This window comes from Neophocaena asiaeorientalis, unplaced genomic scaffold (genome assembly GCF_003031525.2).
Source record: "Neophocaena asiaeorientalis asiaeorientalis breed wild unplaced genomic scaffold, Neophocaena_asiaeorientalis_V1.1 scaffold229, whole genome shotgun sequence".
Classification (NCBI taxonomy): Eukaryota; Metazoa; Chordata; class Mammalia; order Artiodactyla; family Phocoenidae; genus Neophocaena; species Neophocaena asiaeorientalis.
The window spans coordinates 435670-458187 of NW_020174096.1; the positions used below are offsets into that span (position 1 = coordinate 435670).

Genomic DNA, 22518 nt, shown 5'->3' on the forward strand with positions numbered 1-22518 from the left:
GAATACAGCTAGAATTCGTCAGTCGCCTGCCAAACAACTAGTAAAATTTGTCCTGGTTACTATATTTTAATTAACGTTAGGTTCTTGTTTAAGAGATATTCGTGAGCATTTGTAGATTTCAGGTAATGTGTGGTACAGATTTTTTTTTACTTGGGGATCAAAAGGAACATCAATCAGTTTTATTTATCAACATTTGGTTTTACTATCTGTCACACAGTTTCAAGTGACGAAACGTTGGTACTGAAGTCCAGGATGATGAGATTTGCAAATTTCTTTTAGTGCTAGTTGTGGAAAAGCCAAGTCCCACAAAAAGCTAAACCAAAGGTTTGCCTAAAGGCAACAACTGGCAAGCACTGCCTTTAGGTCTGGATGACACCGAAATTAAACAGTAATTTAAAACACCACTTACTTAACCATTCTGCCATCGTTTCTCTTCAATGCAACGTATGCAAACTGGGTGGAAGGTGAACTTTTCCTTCATAGAAGTGTTTGATGCCCCTGGCTGTGAGAGTAGCTTTGTGATTGGCTGTGGTTTCTGTGTCTTCTTTCTCTCAGCGGCACAGGGCTGCCTTCAAGCTGTGCAGGTTCTTTGCGAGCACAAAAGCCCCATAAACCTCAAGGATTTGGTAAGTACCAGGTGACCACTAGAGGTGCAGATGGACACTGGTGTCTAGAGCACCATGGGCTACTTACTTCTGGGAGTCACGAAGACCTTAGAGACCCAAGCATTTGGTAAAAGTCTATTGCTTTCCGACCTAGATCCTCTTGTGCAAAACAGATTTAAGTATTATCCCCGTTGGTCCTTAAACCGTTAATAAAACGTTTTGCAGCATGCACTTCCTCTGTTTGTTTCTAACGATAGACACGTGGCTTACCAGCAACCTAAATACGAAGAAGGCTTAATTTCTTGATTTTTATAAATAAAAAATAAGTCTAAATAGAAGTTCTATTATTTTCTTTTTGCACCCCACGTATTACCTTTGGTACCAGGGTTTTCCAGTTTTAAAGACCACTTGTAGCCGATTTTGACCTTGCTGGGCTATTTTGAGAATAAACTGACAGGCCTACTGCTCCTGATTAGGGTTAAATTTCTTGCTGTAGCGTGGGACTTGGCGTGTGTAAGTTATACCTGATGGGGACATTGTGAAGTGAGCATTTAGAATCTGTAAATAAATTCACGCTCCCTGAATCTCGGTACTTTATAACCAGAAAGTATTATAACTTCACAGAGATAATTTTCTAGAAATTCTGAAGTTCGACTTTGAGTGGATACTTAATCCTTAAGCAGCACTTGTATTTTTAAATATCCCCATGTTAAAATAATTGGATATATTGTAACTTTTTTTTTCCTTTGCCTATTTGAATACGTCCACCTTAAAATTACTGTCGACCCCATTTGTGGGGTATGTTCAAGGCAAGAGCAGAATAAAAGCCTCTCTTTATGGTTTACATAATTTGAGTCAGACCCCACTTCAAATTAAGATTCTGGAAATTATCACCTATAAATTCTTCTAGTATGTTTTTTTCATTCGTTTCATACTGTAATGTTGAGATTCTTAATCCATTTTACATAGTTTGTATGAGTTGGGATCTAATTCTTTTTTCTAAAGGAATTGCCAATTGTTATATTAAACTAATCACTCTTTCCATCAGTCCCTTTATCTAGTCATGTGTCAGTAATGAACAAATAAACTCTTAACATATGTTTCGATACCTAGTAAGATTATGAAAGGGTATGCTTTCTGAGAAGACTGGTGGCATGGCAGGATACTAGGATATGTGTAGTTCACTAGAAGAAACTGCTTAGAGCAGTGGGACCTACAAATGCCATATGGAAACAACCCTTCATTTCTCCAGAACCATGGAGAACCATTTCTCAATAAACATGGTATACTTGCCTCGAGCCTTTACATACTTTGCGTTCCACTCTCTCTCACATCATGGTTGCAACAAGCAGCCCGAGAGACTGACTCCTGAGGAAAAGCCCACAGTCAGTGGGATTCCATAACAAGGGTAGTGTTAGAGTGTGACATTGGCCTATTAGGGGGCAGACTACTTTGGTGGGTCAAATGTAAGACCAGCAGGACAAGTCAGGAATAAATGTAGAAGGAATGAGGACCTTTGCAGTTCCGGCATTTGTCATCTAAGTTATAAATCTTAATCTGAATTTGTCTCCTAGGATGGGAATATACCGCTGCTTCTTGCAGTACAAAATGGCCACAGTGAGGTCTGTCGCTTTCTCCTGGATCATGGAGCAGATGTAAATTCCAGAGACAAAAATGGAAGGTACCACAGAATTAGAAAGCATGTTATTTCAGTGATATCCACATTCTGAGAAGCTTTCAAAATATCAGGGATGTATTTTGGATCATTTGTTTTAAAGCAGTTTTAATTTCTTTCTTTTACTGATTTCTGCCTTTTTGGATAATTAAGAATCTGTTTTGGGCTTCCCTGGTGGCGCAGTGGTTGAGAATCTGCCTGCTAATGCAGGGGACAGGGGTTCGAGCCCTGGTCTGGGAGGATCCCACATGCCGCGGAGCAACTAGGCCCGTGAGCCACGAATACTGAGCCTGCGCGTCTGGAGCCTGTGCTCCGCAACAACAGAGGCCGCGATAGTGAGAGGCCCGTGCACCGCGATGAAGAGTGACCCCCGCTTGCCACAACTAGAGAAAGCCCTCGCATAGAAACAAAGACCCGACACAATGACTTAAAAAATATTTTCCCCAGACCTCTGGGAGCATCATTGCTGACTGTGTCTGTGATGAGATTATTAAATGCTAAAATGAATAGGCCGTTTCCTTTGCCTTTTCATGCAAAATAAAAGTAAACATATTGGTTGTTTTTTAAAAACAGTCTTAATAATGTTATAGGTTGTTTAAAAAACTTGATTTGTAAAAAAGGCAGGATTTGTGCCAATCGTATTAAATTCCAGCATATTTAGAAGATTATGTCTATGTTATTTGACCTAATATTTAATGTTCTGATTTAATCTGAAGTTTTATAAAACAGCAACCCAATTTTATTTTGATAGCATTGCACTTTGAATTTCCTAGAAAATTAAGTGTCGTACAGGTTTAACTGCACTTAGTCTTCTTTCCTCTGTTTTTAAGACAAATGAAATGATTTCCTAGCAACAAGTTTTCACATTTTGTGTACTAATTTTTTGTCTCCTCATTCTTTAGAACTGCTCTCATGCTGGCTTGTGAGATTGGCAGCTCTAACATTGTGGAAGCCTTAATTAAAAAGGGGGCAGACCTAAACCTTGTAGATTCTCTTGGACACAATGCCTTACATTATTCCAAACTCTCAGAAAATGCAGGAATTCAAAGCCTTCTATTATCAAAAATCTCTCAGGATGCTGGTATGTGAAAGAAAATAGCCAGTGTTGTTTTAAATTTATCCACTCCATTTTCCCCAAAGGTTAAAGGAATTTGTGCAATGTATTTTATTATTCTTTTAAATATATTTCTGGAGAAAAATAGTTTTGAATATTGTGTATGTTGTGTGTATGGGTATGTGTGTGTGTGTGGGTGTGTGTTTATATACCCCGCCACCCAAAGTGGATATGAGTCATTATGGTTCTTATAGTTTTTTTTTTTTCCCTCACTTTTCTTCTATAGATTTAAAGACACCAACAAAACCAAAGCAGGTATTTATCTTTGGGGATGGAGATTCTTTTTCATCATTGCCTGTGGGAGTTTGAACATGTTCTAATTAAACCGCTCTGTGGTCCATTAGGAAAGTGATAAAGACTATGCTGAAACTACTTAAGGAGTAAAATATCTTTGGAATAAATGATTCATTGTAAGGTGGTAAATATTTTCTTAATGATTTACCCTATTTCCAAAGCATGTAACTTTAAACTTGCTACTTATATATTCATCTTTTTCTGAAATATACTAATATTTCCTACTGGTGTGAAAAGGTTTGATGTGATTTTAACTCTGAGAACAACAGTATTTTAACTACTTGTAATATCACAGGAATTATAGAACTCTGTCCATAGCCATGTTAGTTAATGAAAGTAAGAGATTTAGCATTTTCTTTTATTTTAATTAGAGCTTTTCTAAAATGTCATTCATTTTACACAGATAGAAATTGAGAAGTTTACCCTGTTACTTTGGAGTTTTTCCTAAAAACATAGTCACCTCTGTTTATTAATGAGATATATATTTGGCTGTTTTATTTATTTATACATCAAGGTTCTTGAAAAAATTATCATAATCAGCAAATACTTGATCATGAATTTCTTTTGTACCAATTGTGTTATATTTATCCATAACCTTCAGAGCTGAGGTTCTCCCTTTTTTCCCATATTTATGGTCATTCCTTGGTATCTGCAGGGAATAACAAAATCTGCAGAAGCTCAATTCCCTTATATAAAATAGTGTGATACAGTTGGCTCTCTGTATCTGAAATTCTGGGATATGCAGGTGGTTGAATCTGGATGTGAAAACTGTGGATATGGAGGGTCAACTGTATACTCTTTAAAAAAAGGACTGGAAGTAATGAAAAGGTCGGGGAAATACCACTGCTTTGCATTAAGATGGAAGCTAGACTATGAATGTATTCTGGGTCCTCAGTTGTGGTAAACAACCCCTTATTCTCTACTTTCCCAGTTCTCCATACCAACTTAATCTGGTTTTGTCTTGTGTTTTTTATTTTCTTGCTTTAAAGCATGGGCTGCTAGAAGAAAACTTGGAGCATGCCTATTACTTATTTTTATGTTGGTAGCAGATTTCAGATCTTGATAAAGTAAGAAGTGCATGAACTGTTGAGGTTTTTCTCATTTGTTTGATGAAGCTATTTACTCAGACTTTACTAACCTAACTAACCCACCTCCATTCTTTGGACTGTGATGACTTTCAGCATGATCAAGTCTCTAAAATAAGCTCAGAGAGAAGTGGAACTCCAAAAAAACGCAAAGCTCCACCACCTCCTATCAGTCCTACCCAGGTAAAAATAAAACCAACGATGAACAAACATATAACAACAAAGCCATAATTTTGTCATTTTGAGTTTAGGCCAGAAAGAACTGTTTTAAAATTGACCCTTAAATGCACATTTGACATTTTCTGTAGTGGTTTCAAATTACAAGTAGTGGTATGAAGAATTTTGATTATTAGTATGGAAATAATGTTGATTCTTATTTCAGAACTGAAGAATCGAACCGTATCTTTTTTAGAAACCTCAAAATTCTTAAAATCCATGACAGGAACTTTTTGCTCGAGATAATGAGCTCAGTGCATTTTCAGAGCTCGTATTAACAGCTCTAGTAAAGTGGGGGAGAATGTGTAGCTGGTGAGGCGCTAGTTGAAAATGAATATTAGTTGGTTTATTAAACGTTGTTACAATACATTTGCCTTTCCTGTTACACTTAAGGTTGACTAATATTAAAAAACAGCTTTCATTTCTGAGCTTACGGTGATTACTGAATAGAGGAGGAAGCTTGACTATCTACGAAATGGTAAATAAAAACAGGCCAGGGTTTGTTATTAAAAGAATCATAGGCCATAAAAGGAATAATCCATATCAAATATTTGAGCAGAACATCTCACCCAGTAAGTAATGTTAAATACGTTAGCATATTCATTAATAATATTCTCAATCTGCAATAGAAGTTTTACAAATTTTTCACGTTAATTCTAGTGAATACAGGAGTGAAGTTCCGTAGTTAATTCTACCGGGCAAACTTTCAAAAAGTATTTGAGGTAGCTGAATTACACTGAAAATACGTTACCCTTGAATTAATTGAAACTAAGGATAATTATTGTTAGATTTACTTGCATTGGTTAAATAGGCTAATTCTTTGGCACTGTAGGAGACTTTGAAAAAGGACTCTTGATTGATGGTTTTCATTTTGTTTCTTTAGTTGAGTGATGTGTCTTCCCCAAGATCAATAACTTCAACACCACTTTCAGGAAAGGAATCAGTATTTTTTGCTGAACCACCCTTCAAGGTATTTCCTTTCTGTGTCCAACTTATTATTGAATTTTAAGATACATAATAGATTTAATTTAAGTTACCCAACACTGGGCGAAACAGAATATATTTCTCAGTCATTGGTTCAAACCTTTGCATCATAAAGCACCCTTTGATTATTTTTCCTAGCATGGGCTCCATACAAAAAGAGTAGCGTGAATCAATTATATTTGTTAGCTAATATTTAATTTTCTTCATTAAAAAAGGACAAAGATAAGACTTTAAGATCACCAGTCATCTTACCAAATTGAGTTGCTATAATACTAATCAAAAAGGAAGAAATGGTTATTCTCTTATGTCTTACTAAGAAGTAATTGTATATTATTATTTTTAATTGTATATTTTTAATTAAACTTTTTACTGACTATAAAAGTAATATGTATTTATTTTAGAATTTTAGAAAATCCATTAGGTCTTATCCTACCTGATCCTCTAGACTTGTGGTTGGAAAGTATTTTAAGGAATGGGAGGGTATTTCAATTTAATATCTGTTTACCTAACAATCACTAGGAAATTGTACTCGGAAAGAAAGTAAAATCTATAATTGTTAAAATGAAATTTCAATGGCATAATTGTTTATTCTTTTCTCCCTTCTAAGAATTACTAAAAATGAATTTTCTTTTAACTTGGATGCACATTGATGTGGAAAAGATTCTATCAACCTATCACTTCCCTTGCTTTAACTAGATTTTATTAAAATACAAGGCAAGGCAAGGAAGTTATGCTCTTATAATTACCACCCTAGTATCTTCTAATATGATTGTGGCTCAAAGGAGGCAATGCGTTCCAAAGAATAATATCACAAATTATGTTTTTCAGAAATAGAGTGTAAAAAGACTTTTATTTCTTTAAAAAAAAAATCACAAAGAGATAAAAAGGACACAATTTAGAATAGCTAAAGTTTAAAAAGATTAAAAATACAAATTGTTGGTGATGACGTGGAAGAGTTAGAACTCTCATACTCTGTTGGTAGGATGTCAAATGGTACAACTACTTTGGAAACCCATTTGACAGTTTCTTGAAAAGTTCAGCGTACCTAACACATGATCTAGCCATTCACTCATAGACGTTAACCCAAGAGAAATGAAAACATATGTTTCAAAAAATCATATACACAAATGTTTATAGCATCTTTATTCAAATATCCCCAAACCAGAAACGATCCAAATGTCCTCCAACAAATGAATGGATAAAGATAATGAGATACATACCTATAATGAAATATTACTCAGCCAAAAAGAGAATGAAGTGCTGGCCAAGCAGCATGATGGATGCATCTGAAAACCATCATGCTGAATGAAAGAAGCCAGGCTGAAAGAAATTCATCCCCTCTGACATTCCATTTATAGGAATTCTAGAAAATGCAAAAAGGAGAGTAGTGGTTGCCTGGGAATGGCAGGGATTGGCTGTGATGAGGCTGTGATTAGCTGTGATGAGGAAACTTTTAGAGATAATGGGAATATTCTGAATTTTGACTATAGTGGTGGTTCCTTGGGTGTGTATCTGTCCAAACTCCTCAGCTTGTAAGCTTCCAATGGATGTAGTTTACTGTACCTTAATAGAGTTGAAAAATAAGCATTTATTTTTTAAGTGAAAATACAGCTTTTTTTATGATAAGCATTGCCAAAAATGAGCCACTTCATTTTTAGCATTTGAGCCTTTAAAAAGTCTCTTTGCTGAACAGTTCTCTCTCTTATCATGGTCTGCGGCTCATCTAGATAAAACATGGCAATTTCTGGCAAGTGACTGTATTTTGTTTTGGAATGAGAATCTGGCTTTGAAGATAAAGAATTTTTCCAATATGTTAATGGACAGAGATATTCAGGGATACAGGTTTAGAGGAAATCTTTAGGGGATTGTCAATGCACAGCCATAAGAATTTTTATTCCCTTATAAAATTACCTTTATTTCCTGTGACAGGTCTCATTTACTACCATTTCCCTTAAAAGTAATTAATAATAATATATTAATAGTTAATTTATGAAATGATAAAGCTGAAAAGTGCTTCTAATGTATTTTAATGTATTACCCGGATAAGTGAAACTTCTATTTGACTCTGTTATGAAAGTAGTGCTCACCATCTCAAGCTTTAGCACGTAGCCCACTAAACTAGCTGTTATGTAATTTTATTATAATCTTCAAAGATATTTGTAATATACTTACTGAAATTTCTGAAAAATATTTTGAGACTATACCCTCTGGAACCTCTAAGTAAAAATTGCAGCTCAGGAGATAACTGTCACTTTTATTGTATTTTTAAATATCTTCTTGCCTGGAGATTATCTGTTTTTCTAGTAGGATAGCACCAACTTGTATAAACTCAAGGAGGAGAATTTGCTTGATTCTTTTGTAGAGTGTTCCATTCAGGAATATTCTTTTAAGTCATTTTTGTGTTCCAGCAGGCTGAGATCAGTTCTATACGGGAAAACAAAGACAGACTAAGTGACAGTACTACGGGTAAGATGAAGGGGCATTTTTGTTCCCTTGACCGATCTCTATTTCATGTTCCTCTAAGAGAGCAAAGGCCAAGCAGGGGGACCCTGTCTGGGGAAGTTGGAGAACCCAGGGTGCCACCCTAAGGCTGGCCAGCGGTGCACAGCCTGGTACTCTCTACTTGAGGGGGCTTTCACCTAGATTAAGGAGTCCCTGAGCTTGGGTGTGGAATATATCTCTGTTTTCATCTGTTCCTAATTTAGCATTAGTACTTCCTTCAATTATGAAGATAGGCAATAAGCCCCAGTGGTATTAGCAGATCAGTGATTCTGACACCAAGAAAATTCACAGATAGTATCATATCCCCTCGCTGTTATTACAGATACCTTGAAAGATCATTTACAGTATCTCTGCTAGAAATCATGGTCGTTATTAGACCTGCTTCCAGATCTTGTTATTTGGTGTGTTACAAAGGTCGCCAATTACTGTAACCTGTACATTCTATTTTTTTTAAACATCTTTATTGGAGCATAATTGCTTTACAATGGTGTGTTAGTTTCTGCTGTATAACAAAGTGAACCAGCTATACATATACATATATCCCAGTATCTCCTCCCTCTTGCGTCTCCCTCCCACCCTCCCTATCCCACCCCTCTAGGTGGACACAAAGCACCGAGCTGATCTCCCTGTGCTATGCAGCCGCTTCCCAGTAGCTATCTGTTTTACATTTGGTAGTGTATGTATGTCAGTGCCACTCTCTCTCTTCGTCCCAGCTTATTTTATGCATCTTAAAACATCGTTTTGAGATGAGGTCCATAGGCTGTAAGCTGCCAGCTAGCGGCCCTCCTCACAACTGGGCAGCAGGTTATTTCTTGAAGGGAGAGCCAACTGAGCACCTCCACGGCTGCCACAATCTAACTTTTCTACTTTTGACTCTTAAAAGACACATACAAAGAGTGTTAATGAAATCACAGTGAAATCACACACTATCATATTGTCTTCACCAAGACACGGTTTAATTCATTGTATCGAGTCCATCCTGTTGCTTTATCCTCTAAGAATGTAGGACGGTATATGCAGAATCAATTTGAAATGTAGAGTAGATTACTTCAAAGGGCCCTTTTTGCTCCAGCATTCAGTTTCTTAGTCTGTTATGTATTTCATATGTGTTTGGAGCCCTTAACTTACAGAATTGAGAAATATTAAGAAATATTCCTGGCAGAGAACAATGTTAATATAACTGAACAGTTGTTACACTGTATACTTTAAAAGCCATCCATCATGGCTTAGAAAGAATTTTTGTTGCTTAGAATTACCCTCATGCTCCCTCCCAGCCCCCTGGTTCATTCCAAGCTGACCAGACTCTTTGTCAAGAACACTCATAAAGCTGTGGTTTAGACACCAGACATGATTAGTAAGCATTTCTATGAAGAAATGTCATTTTGTATCCTTCCAAATTAAGATTAAAGTTTTCGGGCTTCCCTGGTGGCACAGTGGTTGAGAGTCCCCCTGCCGATCGATGCAGGGGACACGGGTTCGTGCCCCGGTCCGGGAAGATCCCGCATGCCGCGGAGCGGCTGGGCCCATGAGCCATGGCCGCTGAGCCTGCGCGTCCGGAGCCTGTGCTTCGCAACGGGAGAGGTCACAACATTGACAGGCCCGCGTACCACAAAAAAAAAAAAAAAAAAAAGATTAAAATTTTCATCCTTGCATTAAATGGCTTGAGAAAATTTTTAAATAACAGTAGAAATTTGGATCAGTGCTATTCAGAGTGTGGTCTCTAAACTGTTGCCAGTCTAAAATAACTAAGGAGTTTAGAGCAGAAAGTCATCCAGCCAAGCACACTGTTTTGCCCACTTGACAATTTTGTTTCCATAGGAAGACTTTCTGGATGAAGGAAGCAGTACATTGAGTGACATTCTGGAGGACGTTTCTTGTCTTGTCTCAATGAGAACTTTGAGTAGCACAGCTTTAAAGGTTATTTCAGCATGATAATCAGTAGAATCTCAGATAGTTCTGGTTTACCAACAGTGTTTACTGTGGGATTCAGAGAAGGCTGTTTCATGCTGGGGTGGTCAGAGAATGCTTTAAGGAAGAGGCAGAGTTTGCCATGGGTCTTGAAGGATGCCTAAGAGTTATCTAGCCAAAGAGATGCTACAAGGGCAGTCGTATGGATGAAGAATTAAAGAAGCAGCCTTGTGTTGAGAATATAGAGGATGTGATAGAAGCGTTGAATCTGATGAAAATGGGATACTAGAGAAAGACATCAGGAGTTATAAACCTGAAGAAAAGTAGATTGGAGCCAGATCCTGTTGGCCTTAGTCCAGATGAAGGAATTTGGAGGTTATTTTTAGAGGGAGAGCAATTAAAGCACTTGAACCAAAGGAATGACCCTATCAAAGTACGTTTTAGGAAGATTAGTCTGACAGTGTTGTTGGTACAGGCTACATTTTCACGAGAGGAGAGAGAGAGAGATTTGTTAGGAAGCCATTTGTAGAGTTACCAAGTATGGTGATGAAGTTTGAACTAGAGTGGTGGATGTGGGAATAAGAAGTGAACCAGATTCCAGAGATCTATCTGAAAGGATTCACAGAATGGGATGTATTAGGCATGGGAGGAACAAAAAACAACCAAGGTGTGGCACTTGATTAAGAGAAGGGAAAATGTGTGACCGAATCCATCAGTTTTCAGATGTGCTTATTTGTATCCAGGCACCTAGTATATGTGTTAGGGGAACGCCAGTAAGGAAACCCCAGTACCTGAGAATTGCTATTCATCTATCCAGCTGCAGGGGGCTTTCATTCATAGTCTGGACCAGGAAGAACTGGATTGGGTAGAAAGTGAGTTTGTAAGAGGTCAGAGAAATAACAGTTTAATTTTTAAAATATTATTTTAAATTGCCTGTCTCTTTTCCAAGGCGCTGATAGCTTATTGGATATAAGTTCTGAAGCTGACCAACAAGATCTTCTGGTCCTACTGCAGGCCAAAGTTGCTTCTCTTACCTTACACAATAAGGAATTACAAGATAAATTACAGGTAGGTAAATAGATTGCCAACACAGTCTGTTCTGTAGGGTTCAAGCTATTGGGTTTTTCAGGGTTAGTCGGGTGATATTTTGTTTTAGACATCATTAGTTTCTTCTTTTTAAAATATAATCAGCCTTAAGCATTTTATAGTTTCAAATTGTTTGTTTCTTGAGGGAGTTTATTCATTAACTATTTTTGTAAATTGGTAAATTATGTATGATTATATACATAGTATGATATATATGACAATATATATACATATATGTGCACACACATATATATGATTAGTCAGTTATTCACTTAGTAAAGTTGATCATTTAGCAGATTTAAGAACTTGATAAGAAGTAGCGGTACTAAGCCCATTGTCCCTCTTGGCAACTACAATAATATGAGAAACAAAGGAAAAATTTGAGTCAGAGGCTCTTCAGCCAAAACAAATCTCACATTTTTAAAGTGGCACACATAATCTGTCCTGAGAGAGCACAGAAGAAGCTTCGAGTCATTAGTCCGACTCCCGCGTCCCGGACCATATTTTTTCACGGGGCAAGAGGACGCATGCAGAGCCATCCTGCTGCTCTCCCACGTGTAAGGTTTGGAATCACTCTCTCACTGCAGTTGCTTGCTCACCTAACCCCACCTTTGGTGCTATTTCATTCTTGCCTTTTTCTCCCAGGCCAAAACACCCAGGGAGGCAGAAGCAGACCTGAGCTTTGACTTTTACCATTCTGCTGAAACTGACTTGGCCCCGTCCCTGGGCAAACCTAGTGAAACCCCTCCTCCAGACTCCAAACCATCTCCATCTGTCTTAACACATTCCTTGAGTAAATCCACTATCGACAGCGATGTCAGAATCCAGCAACTCCAGGAGATTTTACACGACTTGCAGAAGAAATTGGAGCGCTCTGAAGCAGAGAGGAAAGAGCTGCAGGCCGAGCTCCAGGCCAGAAGGACAGAGTCGGTGTGCTTAAACAACTCGGAGATTTCAGAGAACGGCTCCGACCTCAGCCAGAAACTTAAGGAAACTCAGAGCAAGTACGAGGAAGCTATGAAAGAAGTCCTGAGTGTGCAGAAGCAAATGAAACTAGGCCTGGTCTCACTGGAAGGCATGGATACTGACTCAGGCCTCCGTGAGCTGAGGATCACAGAGGAGGAAGTAGATGTGCTAAAGCGGGATCTCCAGAACGCACTGGAAGAAAGTGAACGAAATAAAGAGAGGGTGAGAGAGATGGAGGAAAAGCTTGTAGAGAGGGAGAAAGGGGTGGTTATGAAGCCACCTGGGGAAGAGTACGAGGAAATGAAAAGCTCATACTGCTCGGTGATTGAGAATATGAACAAGGAGAAGGCATTTCTGTTTGAGAAATACCAAGAGGCCCAAGAAGAAATCATGAAATTAAAAGATACACTGAAAACTCAGATGACCCAGGAGGCGGGTGATGAAGCTGGGGACATGAAAGAGGCCATGAACAGGATGATAGATGAACTCAACAAGCAGGTGAGTGAGCTGTCCCAGCTATACAAAGAGGCCCAGGCCGAGCTGGAGGATTACAGGAAGAGGAAATCTCTAGAAGACGTCACAGCTGAATATATCCATAAAGCAGAGCACGAGAAGCTGATGCAAGTGACCAGCATATCCAGAGCGAGGGCTGAAGAGGCACTGTGTGAAATGAAGTCGCAGTATTCCAAAGTGCTGAGTGAGCTGACCGAGCTCACACAGTTGGTGGATGCACAGAAAGAGAACTCTGTCTCCATGACGGAGCACCTGCAAGTGATAACCACGCTGCGGACCACTGCCAAAGAGATGGAGGAGAAAATAGGCAGTCTTAAAGAGCACCTTGCGAGCAAGGAAGGGGAGGTGGCAAAGCTGGAGAAACAACTCCTAGAGGAGAAGGCGGCCGTGACCGACGCGATGGTGCCCAGGGCTGCCTATGAGAAGCTCCAGTCGTCTTTGGAAAGCGAAGTGAGTGTGTTGGCCGCAAAATTAAAGGATTCCATGAAAGAGAAAGAGAAGGCCCATTCAGAGGTTGCCCAGATTAGAAGTGAGGTCTCACAAATGAAAAGGGAAAGGGAAAACATTCAGACTCTCTTGAAGTCCAAAGAGCAAGAAGTAAATGAACTTCTGCAAAAATGCCAGGACGCTCAGGAAGAGCTTGCAGAAATGAAGAGAGATTCTGAAAGCTCTTCAAAACTGGAAGAGGATAAAGACAAGAAGGTTGGTGAGACTGTATTGCTGTTGAATTTCTAGCTAGTATACGCTAGGACTTTCAACCTTCACTTACTGTGGTTAACGTTTTTACCATTTGTAAGCACTAACCTACTGTGAGTGGGCAGAGGCTCCACACATGACTCCCTCTGTCCCCAAAGCCACGTTAAAAATAGTAGGGTGGACATTTATTTCAAAAAAAAAAAAATACTCATCTTCTACTGCTTCCCTCATACCAAAGCATTTTCACATGTGTGGTACATGTTTTCCCTTTAAAAATTATTTTACAGAAGCCCTGCCAAGTGTCAGGGATCAGAAGTGAACCCACCAACTGAGAAGCATTTGTGACCCATCTTGAACTTCTACTCCGTTGGAATCCAGACAGATTCCTCTGTCATATGAAAACCCAATTACTCCCAGACTTGATATTGCTTCCCTAAACCCCACGAGCTTTCCTCTGAGTCAGTATAAAAACCCTCCCCGGGCCCCATTTTCAAAGGTGTACAGGATAATAAGGCAGGAAGTGTGAGGGGTAGGCGATGCGAGATGGGCTGGGCGGGGAGGAAGGAGGAAAGTAAAGGGAAAAGTGGATGATGCTTCCGTGCCTGGATCTGCTCTGCATTCCCGGTCTCCTGGGTCAGATGTTCTGAATGGCATTCATTAGAGCATTTTTTATCTTTTATTCCTTCATTATAATGAATGTTTCAAAAAGAGCTCCTGAGGCCAAGAGACGGGGTGGAGGTGGGCGATTGTCTTCACTACGAGGCAAGATGCCCGAGATACCGGGGTTTCTAAAACTTATTCCTGACTGCCCACGTCAGCAATATGGAGCAAGACCTAGCTGTCTCCAAATAAGGAATACCTGAAACCCTGTTTCTGATTTATTTTTTCAACCGTCCCCCTTTTAAGGGTGAACGAAGGAAATCCACATCACAGCTTTTGTTACCTTTTCAGGCCCCAAAACACAGTCTCTCATTCGGGGGGCTCTTGTCTGCATGGAATGGCCTTAGAGGGCTTTGTTCGGTTTGCCTGATTTTTTTATCTGATTTTGTGTTTCATTTTATGGCTTTTCTTTTAAAAATAACAAAGGGGTTGCTGCAGTCCCAGAGGCCAGGAGAGGCTATGTTACAGTTTGAGAAATAGGTGGAGTCTTGCTTCTGCCGTCACGTTCTTGCCTACTGATAGAGCTTTCCTTTCTCGCCAGATAAACGAGATGTCGAAGGAAGTCGCCAAGTTGAAGGAGGCCCTGAACAGCCTCTCGCAGCTCTCCTACGCCACGAGCTCGTCCAAGAGGCAGAGCCAGCAGCTGGAGGCGCTGCAGCAGCAGCTGGCTGTGAGTGGGCGTGTTTCTGCGGCCTGGCTGGGGGTGTGGGGAGACAGACGGCACACCAGGGGGAGCGGGGAGCCAGCGGGCAGACGCCCAGCCTGAAGGCGTGTTGCACCTCAGTGAGCAGCTGACTACAGACTTCTGTGATGAAGGCCAGAGAGGGAGCGGATGGATTTCTCAGCCATTGCCTGCAGTGCGATGGGTAACATGTATCAGTGAGAAGGAAGGGAGGAGTCCACAGGACAGTGGGAGGAGGCCTCTTGTTCGCTCTTCCACTCGCTTTTTACCCTTTCTCCATTTTTCTGCCATGGTCGTCACTGTCTCTGGCAGCGGCGAGAGCTGTTTCTTATTAGGGGCCAGGATCTCTGGTAGTTGTATGTCTACATGTCTGAAGCTGCTTCTTGGCCTCTCTCCTGATTTCACCCAGGAAAGCCCTTTCATGTCTGTATTCGTTTCCGATGGCTATTGTAATACAGCGACACAAACTTGGCTTAAAACAACACGAACTTATTACTACAGTTCTCGAGATCCATACGTCCGAAGAAACCAGTTTCACAAAAGTAAAGGTGCCAGCAGGGCTGGTTCCTTCTCGAGGCTTTAGGGGAGAATCCACTTCCTTGCCTCTTCCGGCTTCTAGAGTTTGCCTGAATTCTTTGGCTCGTGGCCCCTTTCTCCATCCCCAACGCATATCACTCCAGCCTCTGATTCCATCCTCCCATCTCCTCCTTCCACCTTTGACCTTCTTGCCTCCCTCTTATAGGACCCTGGTGGTTACGTTTTAGATCCACCCAGATAATCAGGATAATCTTCCTTTCTATCTCAAGATCCTTAATCTGCAAGTCCCTTTGGCCTTATAGGTCACTCTCCCAGGTTCTACGGATTAGGACGTGGGCATCTTTGGAGGGCTATTAGTCAGTCTATCACAATGTCTGTCAAGTTTTAGTCCTTGAGGGTATGTTACATTTTGCACGTGAAGGTTAGTCTATCCTGGACTGTCTCTAGCTTCCATTTACAAACAGGACCTGGATTTTGTGATTTCTTCAGTACAGACTCAATACTGGTGAATGCAGTTTTCTACAGTCCTTACTCCGGCTGGCCACAAAGTACAAAACCAGCTTTGCTTGTGTCGCCAGCTCTACTAGAGCAGTAGAGGAGTAGTCAGGGAAGGAGAAGTTGCTCTTGACTGTGTTTTGCAGGTCATTTTTCTGATCAAGTGATTATCACAGACTTGTAGATAAAGTACTAATGATTTATACAGTCATTCTTACTCAATATGCATTTAATGAGCTTTTATGTATCAGTAATATACAAGGTGCTGATGATATAAAAATGAATAAGACACAGTCCCTGCCTTCAGTGTAGTAAGCGTCCATTGATAGGTGCCCAACGTGCTGTGGGCATAGAGAGGCAATGTGCTCACCCAATCTGGGTGAGTCTCTGAAGGCTTCCTGCAGGAGGCGATGGTTGTGCTGAATCTCAAAGAGATGAGTAGGAGGCAGCAGGGACTGGGATGTGGCATTTAGATGGCCCGTGGTAGCCATGGCAACCACAGTTCCAGTGGAGGGGTGGAGTATGGATGGCCAAGGCTGGCTGCTGGAGAAGTGACTAAGGAGCTAGGCGTCTGCCGGGGCTGAAGAGTCACAGCAGGAGGCAGGGGAAGCCTAAAGCAGGTTTGCTACAAAGATGGGAGATGGTGGTGAGGGAGTGGGATGCTTTCAACTGAGATCTCAGAGGTAATGACTGAAGCAGGGCTCTGACCATAAGAGCGGGTGGCTGGAAGGAGGGGACAGGTCATGAAGCTGAGGTCGAGGGACTGAGAGGCCAGGGTGGTGGGTGGCTCATCCACGTGGATACTGAAGTCAGCCAAGTGACGACAGAAGCAGAACCGGAAAGGAAGACAGTGATCAGAAGACAAAGCTATAAATGATGGAGTGGAGGCAACCAAGAGGTGGGAGGAAACTGCACAGAGAGGGCTACCAAGCGTACCTTCTACTGGCAGGAACTTCAAAGACTGATGTTTCAAAGGGTTTCCTTGAATAGGAAGGACGCCTCACATCTGACACTGTTGGGGAGGAGGTGAAACTGGCTACTGATAGACTTCAGTAGATTTTTAAAGTGATCCATATATGATAGCCTAAATTTCCATCATGACGTAGACAGAAAGGCCTTTTCTTAGACGAGTTAAGAGCTGAGTTGAGATCCTTGAAATAGTCACTAGGAGGAATTGGAATTATAGCTCAACAAGGAGAAATAAAACCAGTAACAGCTGTGCTGAGGGACCATTTGAGGTTGGTGCCGTCACCCTGTTCACCTCCTTGGTACGCTGACAGCTAAATCATTGAATTCCCCAGGCATTATACACCACTTGGCTATATAGAAGGTGATCGATAACTCTCTTTAAAAGAATAATTTTTTAAATTAATGAATATTTGGTCATTGTATATGATAGAAAAGTTGGAAGATACAGAAAACTCTGGAAAAGCTACCATAAATTAAAACTGCCTATAATCCAACCACTCAGAGACAATAACTTTTTGCATTTGACAAAGTAAATAGTTCCTTGCACTGTTTACTTTGTGCGAATATATCTGTATTCTTTGCCTGAGTATGTATATATATTTTTAAACAAATTCGGGATTATCATATCTACTTCTTACATGAATTTTCTTCTAGGGTTGACATACCAAGATGTGAAACAGGTAGTTTTTTTCCCTAAGAATACTGACAAGCATTCCAAACTACACAATCCTCTGAGTCCACGGCAATTTTGAACGCTTCCTATGCTGGTTGGTGGAAGGAATCACTAGGGTAGCGTTTGGCCGCAGCTTTCTCCTAGTATTTTGTTTTTTTGTTTTTAAAGGTCTCCTAAGCTCTTGAACAATGTCAAATTGTCTCTTTCTAGGAGTGCAAGAAACAACACCAGGAAGTGATATCAGTTTACAGAATGCACCTTCTGTACGCTGTGCAGGTATGGTGTCTGGGGATCCTAAAGAGATACCACAGCAGGTCTTGCCCAAACGCCCATCATGAAACTAGTAGAGCAGATGAGAATTTGAGAAGACAGCTCTTCATTGGAAAGTTTTTTAAAACACCTTCTGCTTTGCTTTGGATTTTGTGTTGGGAGCCCCATGCCCTGTTAACCAGGAGCAGCCTCCTTTGTTGGGAGCCTGAAGGAGGGTGTGGGGGCAGCTGCCCATCAGGAGGAGGGGTCTAGGTGTTATTTTCCGGGTTTGATGATATTCTCAGAGCTATCCGTGCCATCTCACTACTGCAACTGTTGGTGCTTTGGCTGGCTGGGCTCACGTTCGCTACTGAGATGCCAGAAACCCTTTGCTGAGGAGTCTGGTAGGAGACCCAGCCCCCTCATCCTCCGGAGGAAAAAGAGCAGGGTTGTGTCTTTGACTCAGCTCCTCCTAGAAATGTGGGAATGGGTAGGGCCAACATTTCCTTGAAGATCGGGGAGGGTGGGAGGGCAGTGGGAAGCCAAGGGCTCATCCCAGCCAGCCATCTCACTCCCCAGGTGAGGCAGTGCCAGGATTTAGTTTCTGAGTGTTGTTTTCTTTTGTTTTGGTTTACACCTTTTTGATGTTATTTTTCTAACAAGTGCTTTAGCTTTTCAGTGTTCAGTGCCCCCCCCCCCACCTCTGTTGTTTTCCGCATTTTGAAGTTCCTGTGGGGCAACAGCCTCTGCCCTTCATTCACCTCCTTCCTCGCTCCCCCATGGTCCTGCGTGATTTGTGTCCAAGTCATGATATCGCAGGTTATTCTAATGAGTGTCTTTTGTTGGAATTTCCTAGGGCCAGATGGATGAAGATGTCCAAAAAGTACTGAAGCAAATCCTCACCATGTGTAAGAACCAGTCCCAGAAGAAGTAAAGTGGATTCCTTGGCAGGACACTGGCCCCTTGTTGTCCACCTTATGTTAGATCCGGAGTTGCTGGCAACCACTGCCATTGTTCTCATTCGTGGTATCACTGTGACCCTTGTAATGGAGCTTCTTCCCTTTCCAGAGGCTTCTTTCTGAGGATGGGTCCCAGGAGAAGACTGTCCTCCTCAGAACCGCTTAGAAACTTCGAAGCAGCAGAGGTGAAAGACGCTGTCATCCCTTCTGATTCCAGAGCTGGGATCGTCCACGCTGGTGGCAGGCATCCTCCTTGGTACCTGCCCAGCTGAGGGACTTCATCACTGAGTGACACATCGATGCTCCACGCAGCCGTGCTTCCGTTCCTACACTCAGGCTGTGCCGTTCGGCACAGCAGTGTTCTTTTTGCCTTTGGTTTCCTATCCCCCAAACGTGACTTAATTTCTAACCAAATTAGTATGGCACTAGTTATGAGCTGCATGCTTTAGACGCTTTATCGTGGTATCTTGTGGATTTAAAAATGCTAATTCCATCTTTTTCTTCCCCATCTGCCTTATATTTCTCACCACCCCGCTTATCAATCTTATAGTTTGATGAGCACTGTTAACTTAGATATGAAGTTTTAAAACAAAAGCAAATTGCCCTTAAAAGTTCTTTTTAAGTAAACCGCTGACATACTGCAAATTTTCTATGCAAACTTGCCTCCTGCTGTTTCTTATGCACGAAGCTCAGGAAATCCAAACATTTGTGTTCAACAAGGGATAGTAAATTGCGTGTTTACAGCCAAAAGAAATGCCTCATCATTTTTAACCTCAATTTTTTAAAAGTGTTTTTTTTCCTCTGCAATATTTTTATTGGCTCTTAAAGATGTTTTCATATCTAAATCCCTAAGTAAGTGAAATTTACATTAGACTGTATCAGCAAAATATTTTCTAGGTGATCATGTTTAAGACTTTAAAAAGTATGTAACTTTTTCCTCCGGGTTTTCAGCTATAGCAGGAGGTGGTTCTGTATTCCAAACTCAAAATGAGCTGCCACCAACACCCCTAGACTTCCTGCCATCGTGTTCTCAGAACTGTAGCACGTCTCTGAGTATAGTAAATCCTCTTTTACCCACTGAATATTTTTGAATGCCCCAACTCTACCAGCACCTGTAAATTATCTCTAGAAGGGCTGTTAGTACCAACGAGTTTTTCAACTTTGAAGCAAAAAATCCTGGTAAACATTATGGTGCCTGGCTGAGGTCTTGGGAGAAAACATTCCTGTTCACTTTACTTTCAGGTTAACTTGCTTGCAGCTTCCCTTACAGCCTTGATCTTATTGAGAGATGTAAACTGAATTACGGAAATCTCTGAAGTATAGAACTGAAAGCATAGGCCGGCTCCGACAGGGCCGCCTGGGCTCAGAGGCCACTTGGTAGCACTGTGCTGGATGAGGACCAACGACAGCGAAGCAACACCGGCTTTCGAGCCTGGTGTTACCTTTCTTAAGTTGTTTATAGTTCGGCAATTTCGAACACCCTCCAAAGAAAACTGTGAAAGGACTTTCTGTCACAGCACTTAAGAAAACACAAAACCATCCCCCTCCCAGCTCCACACAGAAATGCTGCAGAGTGTAAAACTTGAGATATTTTGTAGGACGCCTGACAAAGTGTAGCCTTTTATCTTGTTTCAGGATGCATATTTATTACAAGTACTCTGGTTAAATATTGAAAAGTTACATGCTGTAGTTTAGCATTTTGCCTTTGTAATTTACAGAAAGTATTGCAGAAAATAAACTTTTGTTTCATTTTGCATCTCTGTGGTTGATTTGGGGCACCTTCGTAAGCATGCCTGTACAGCTTCTGAAGTTCAGCTAACTAGCATTTCGGGGCAAAGGTTTTTATACCTTGTGTTGTGCTCCACCGGTGGCCGTTGTCTGCAGTCTCTCACACAGTGTGTCATATCATTTCGTCCCCTAGCTCCTGGGGTCACCTTGAACTCTACCCCAAGCAACACCCACTTTTGGGCACTTGCATCACAGTTCTTTCATTTAAAATTGCCTCTCAGTTGATCTGTAGTCTTTTTTTTTTTTTTAACTATTTAAAAGCTTCCATTAGATTTTTTTTTCTCTTTTTTTCTTTGCTTTTTTGAAAAAGTAATACATACACGTGGTTTTTCTTACATTATCCTATCACATTACAAGGTTAATTCATTCCTGAAAAAAACTCCTGTAGGGTGAATTCTTCCAGGTTGAAAGCATAATTAAAACACCAGACGACAATGAAATGGGTGCAATTATTTAAATAGCTAACATGGTTCTTCATAACACAGCATAACTAGGCCATCTCCCTTCATTAAGGCCATTTCCCTTGCTAACAATACGATTCTACTGCCTCTCTCTCAGCTCCTGTTGCCAAGGCATACCATACATACTCAACTAAACCCTTCCTCAAGCCCCACCTCTGGGAGGAAAAAGGACAAAAGAGATCAATGAAAATAATGCAAATAGTGTCTGAGGTTATTACTATTTTAAATTATCGAGTGTGCACCCTGAAAGGAGAACTCACCTCAAGAGAGGCCAACCATTCAACTCAGAAGATGATTTCTTTTTTTTTTTTTTTGCCACGCCTCCCAGCATGCGGGATCTTAATTCCCATACCAGGGATCGAACCTGCGCCCCCTGCAGTGGAAGTGTGGAGTCTTAACCACTGGGCCACCAGGGAAGTCCCAGAAGATGATTTCTTGGTGACACTCAAATGAGCACTTAACCTAGATAAATCCAAACCAGACTTCTTAAATGAAAAGAACTGCCTCATATGTCAAAGGCAGGGTCTGAAAAGAAACTCATCCTGCAGCAGTGGTTATATATCACGGGATATAATTGTAGGATAAATGAGATAAACTGAAAATAAATCTCTCCTCCTGATTCTTAGTTTACCACCCCAGAAGAAACAGCTGTTAAGTTTCTTGAATGACCTAACACATTCTATGTCTGTATGTACATGTAGGCATGTATTTTATTTTCCCCTTTAAATATAGAAATTTCTGGACCATACTTTTTCCACTTAAAACATCCTGGAGATTGTTCTTTGTCAGCACACACATCCTTTTTAACTGCTGCATAATGTTTCATAGTATGTGCTTTTTTTTTTTTTTTTTAAACTAACTCCTCATTGATGGGCAATTAATCTGCTTCCAGTATTTTACAGCCCTAAAAATGATGTGATGACTATGCTATGTATGCATATGTGTGAGGATCATTTGGATAATTTTCAAATTGCCCATTTTCACACTAGCTTCCATCATGTGATACAGGAATGCAGAGGATAAAAGTAGAATAGCGTATGGGTCATCACAGTGAGTGGGCAAGAACGGCCTTTTTCTTCACATTGGTTACATAAGGGTCATCAACTTGTTTTTCTTACATAGACTTCCAGACTGACTCCAAAGCCTTTAATAATTAAACCCACCAATCTTGAGATAAACACATGATATGCCACGTGGGGAAAATGCTCCCAGCACATGTTGATGCACAACCTTTTGCCATGTGGCCTAACTGTGGAATGCTGGGTGCTGACAGCAGTAGAAACACCATCCAGCAAAGATGGGGGTGAGGCAAGGTTTAAAAGGCAGACTGCAAGGCAAAGAGTGAGCTGGAAAAAGTAACAGACGGATGCATTCACAGGAGCAATTTCTGTTCACCTGTTC

The 22518-nt window shown here is 40.8% G+C and overlaps 1 protein-coding gene across 6 annotated transcripts in view; it reads left to right on the top strand.

Annotated features, from left to right (window-relative positions):
• RAI14 (retinoic acid induced 14) overlaps positions 1 to 20608 on the top strand; it is a 143838-nt gene extending 123230 nt beyond the window's left edge. For 2 of the 6 annotated variants that reach the window (XM_024754663.1, XM_024754661.1), the window contains 12 exons: positions 556 to 626; positions 2180 to 2286; positions 3183 to 3361; positions 3621 to 3649; positions 4870 to 4956; positions 5873 to 5959; positions 8382 to 8439; positions 11333 to 11451; positions 12115 to 13650; positions 14846 to 14974; positions 17871 to 17936; positions 18766 to 20608. In XM_024754663.1, coding sequence (XP_024610431.1) covers positions 556 to 626; positions 2180 to 2286; positions 3183 to 3361; positions 3621 to 3649; positions 4870 to 4956; positions 5873 to 5959; positions 8382 to 8439; positions 11333 to 11451; positions 12115 to 13650; positions 14846 to 14974; positions 17871 to 17936; positions 18766 to 18843 — 2546 coding nt within the window. In that variant the 3' untranslated portion in view covers positions 18844 to 20608. The remainder of the gene's footprint in view (positions 1 to 555; positions 627 to 2179; positions 2287 to 3182; positions 3362 to 3620; positions 3650 to 4869; positions 4957 to 5872; positions 5960 to 8381; positions 8440 to 11332; positions 11452 to 12114; positions 13651 to 14845; positions 14975 to 17870; positions 17937 to 18765) is intronic. The other 4 variants (XM_024754664.1, XM_024754662.1, XM_024754665.1 and 1 more) reach the window with 4 other exon arrangements.
• The last annotated feature ends 1910 nt before the right edge of the window (positions 20609 to 22518 follow it).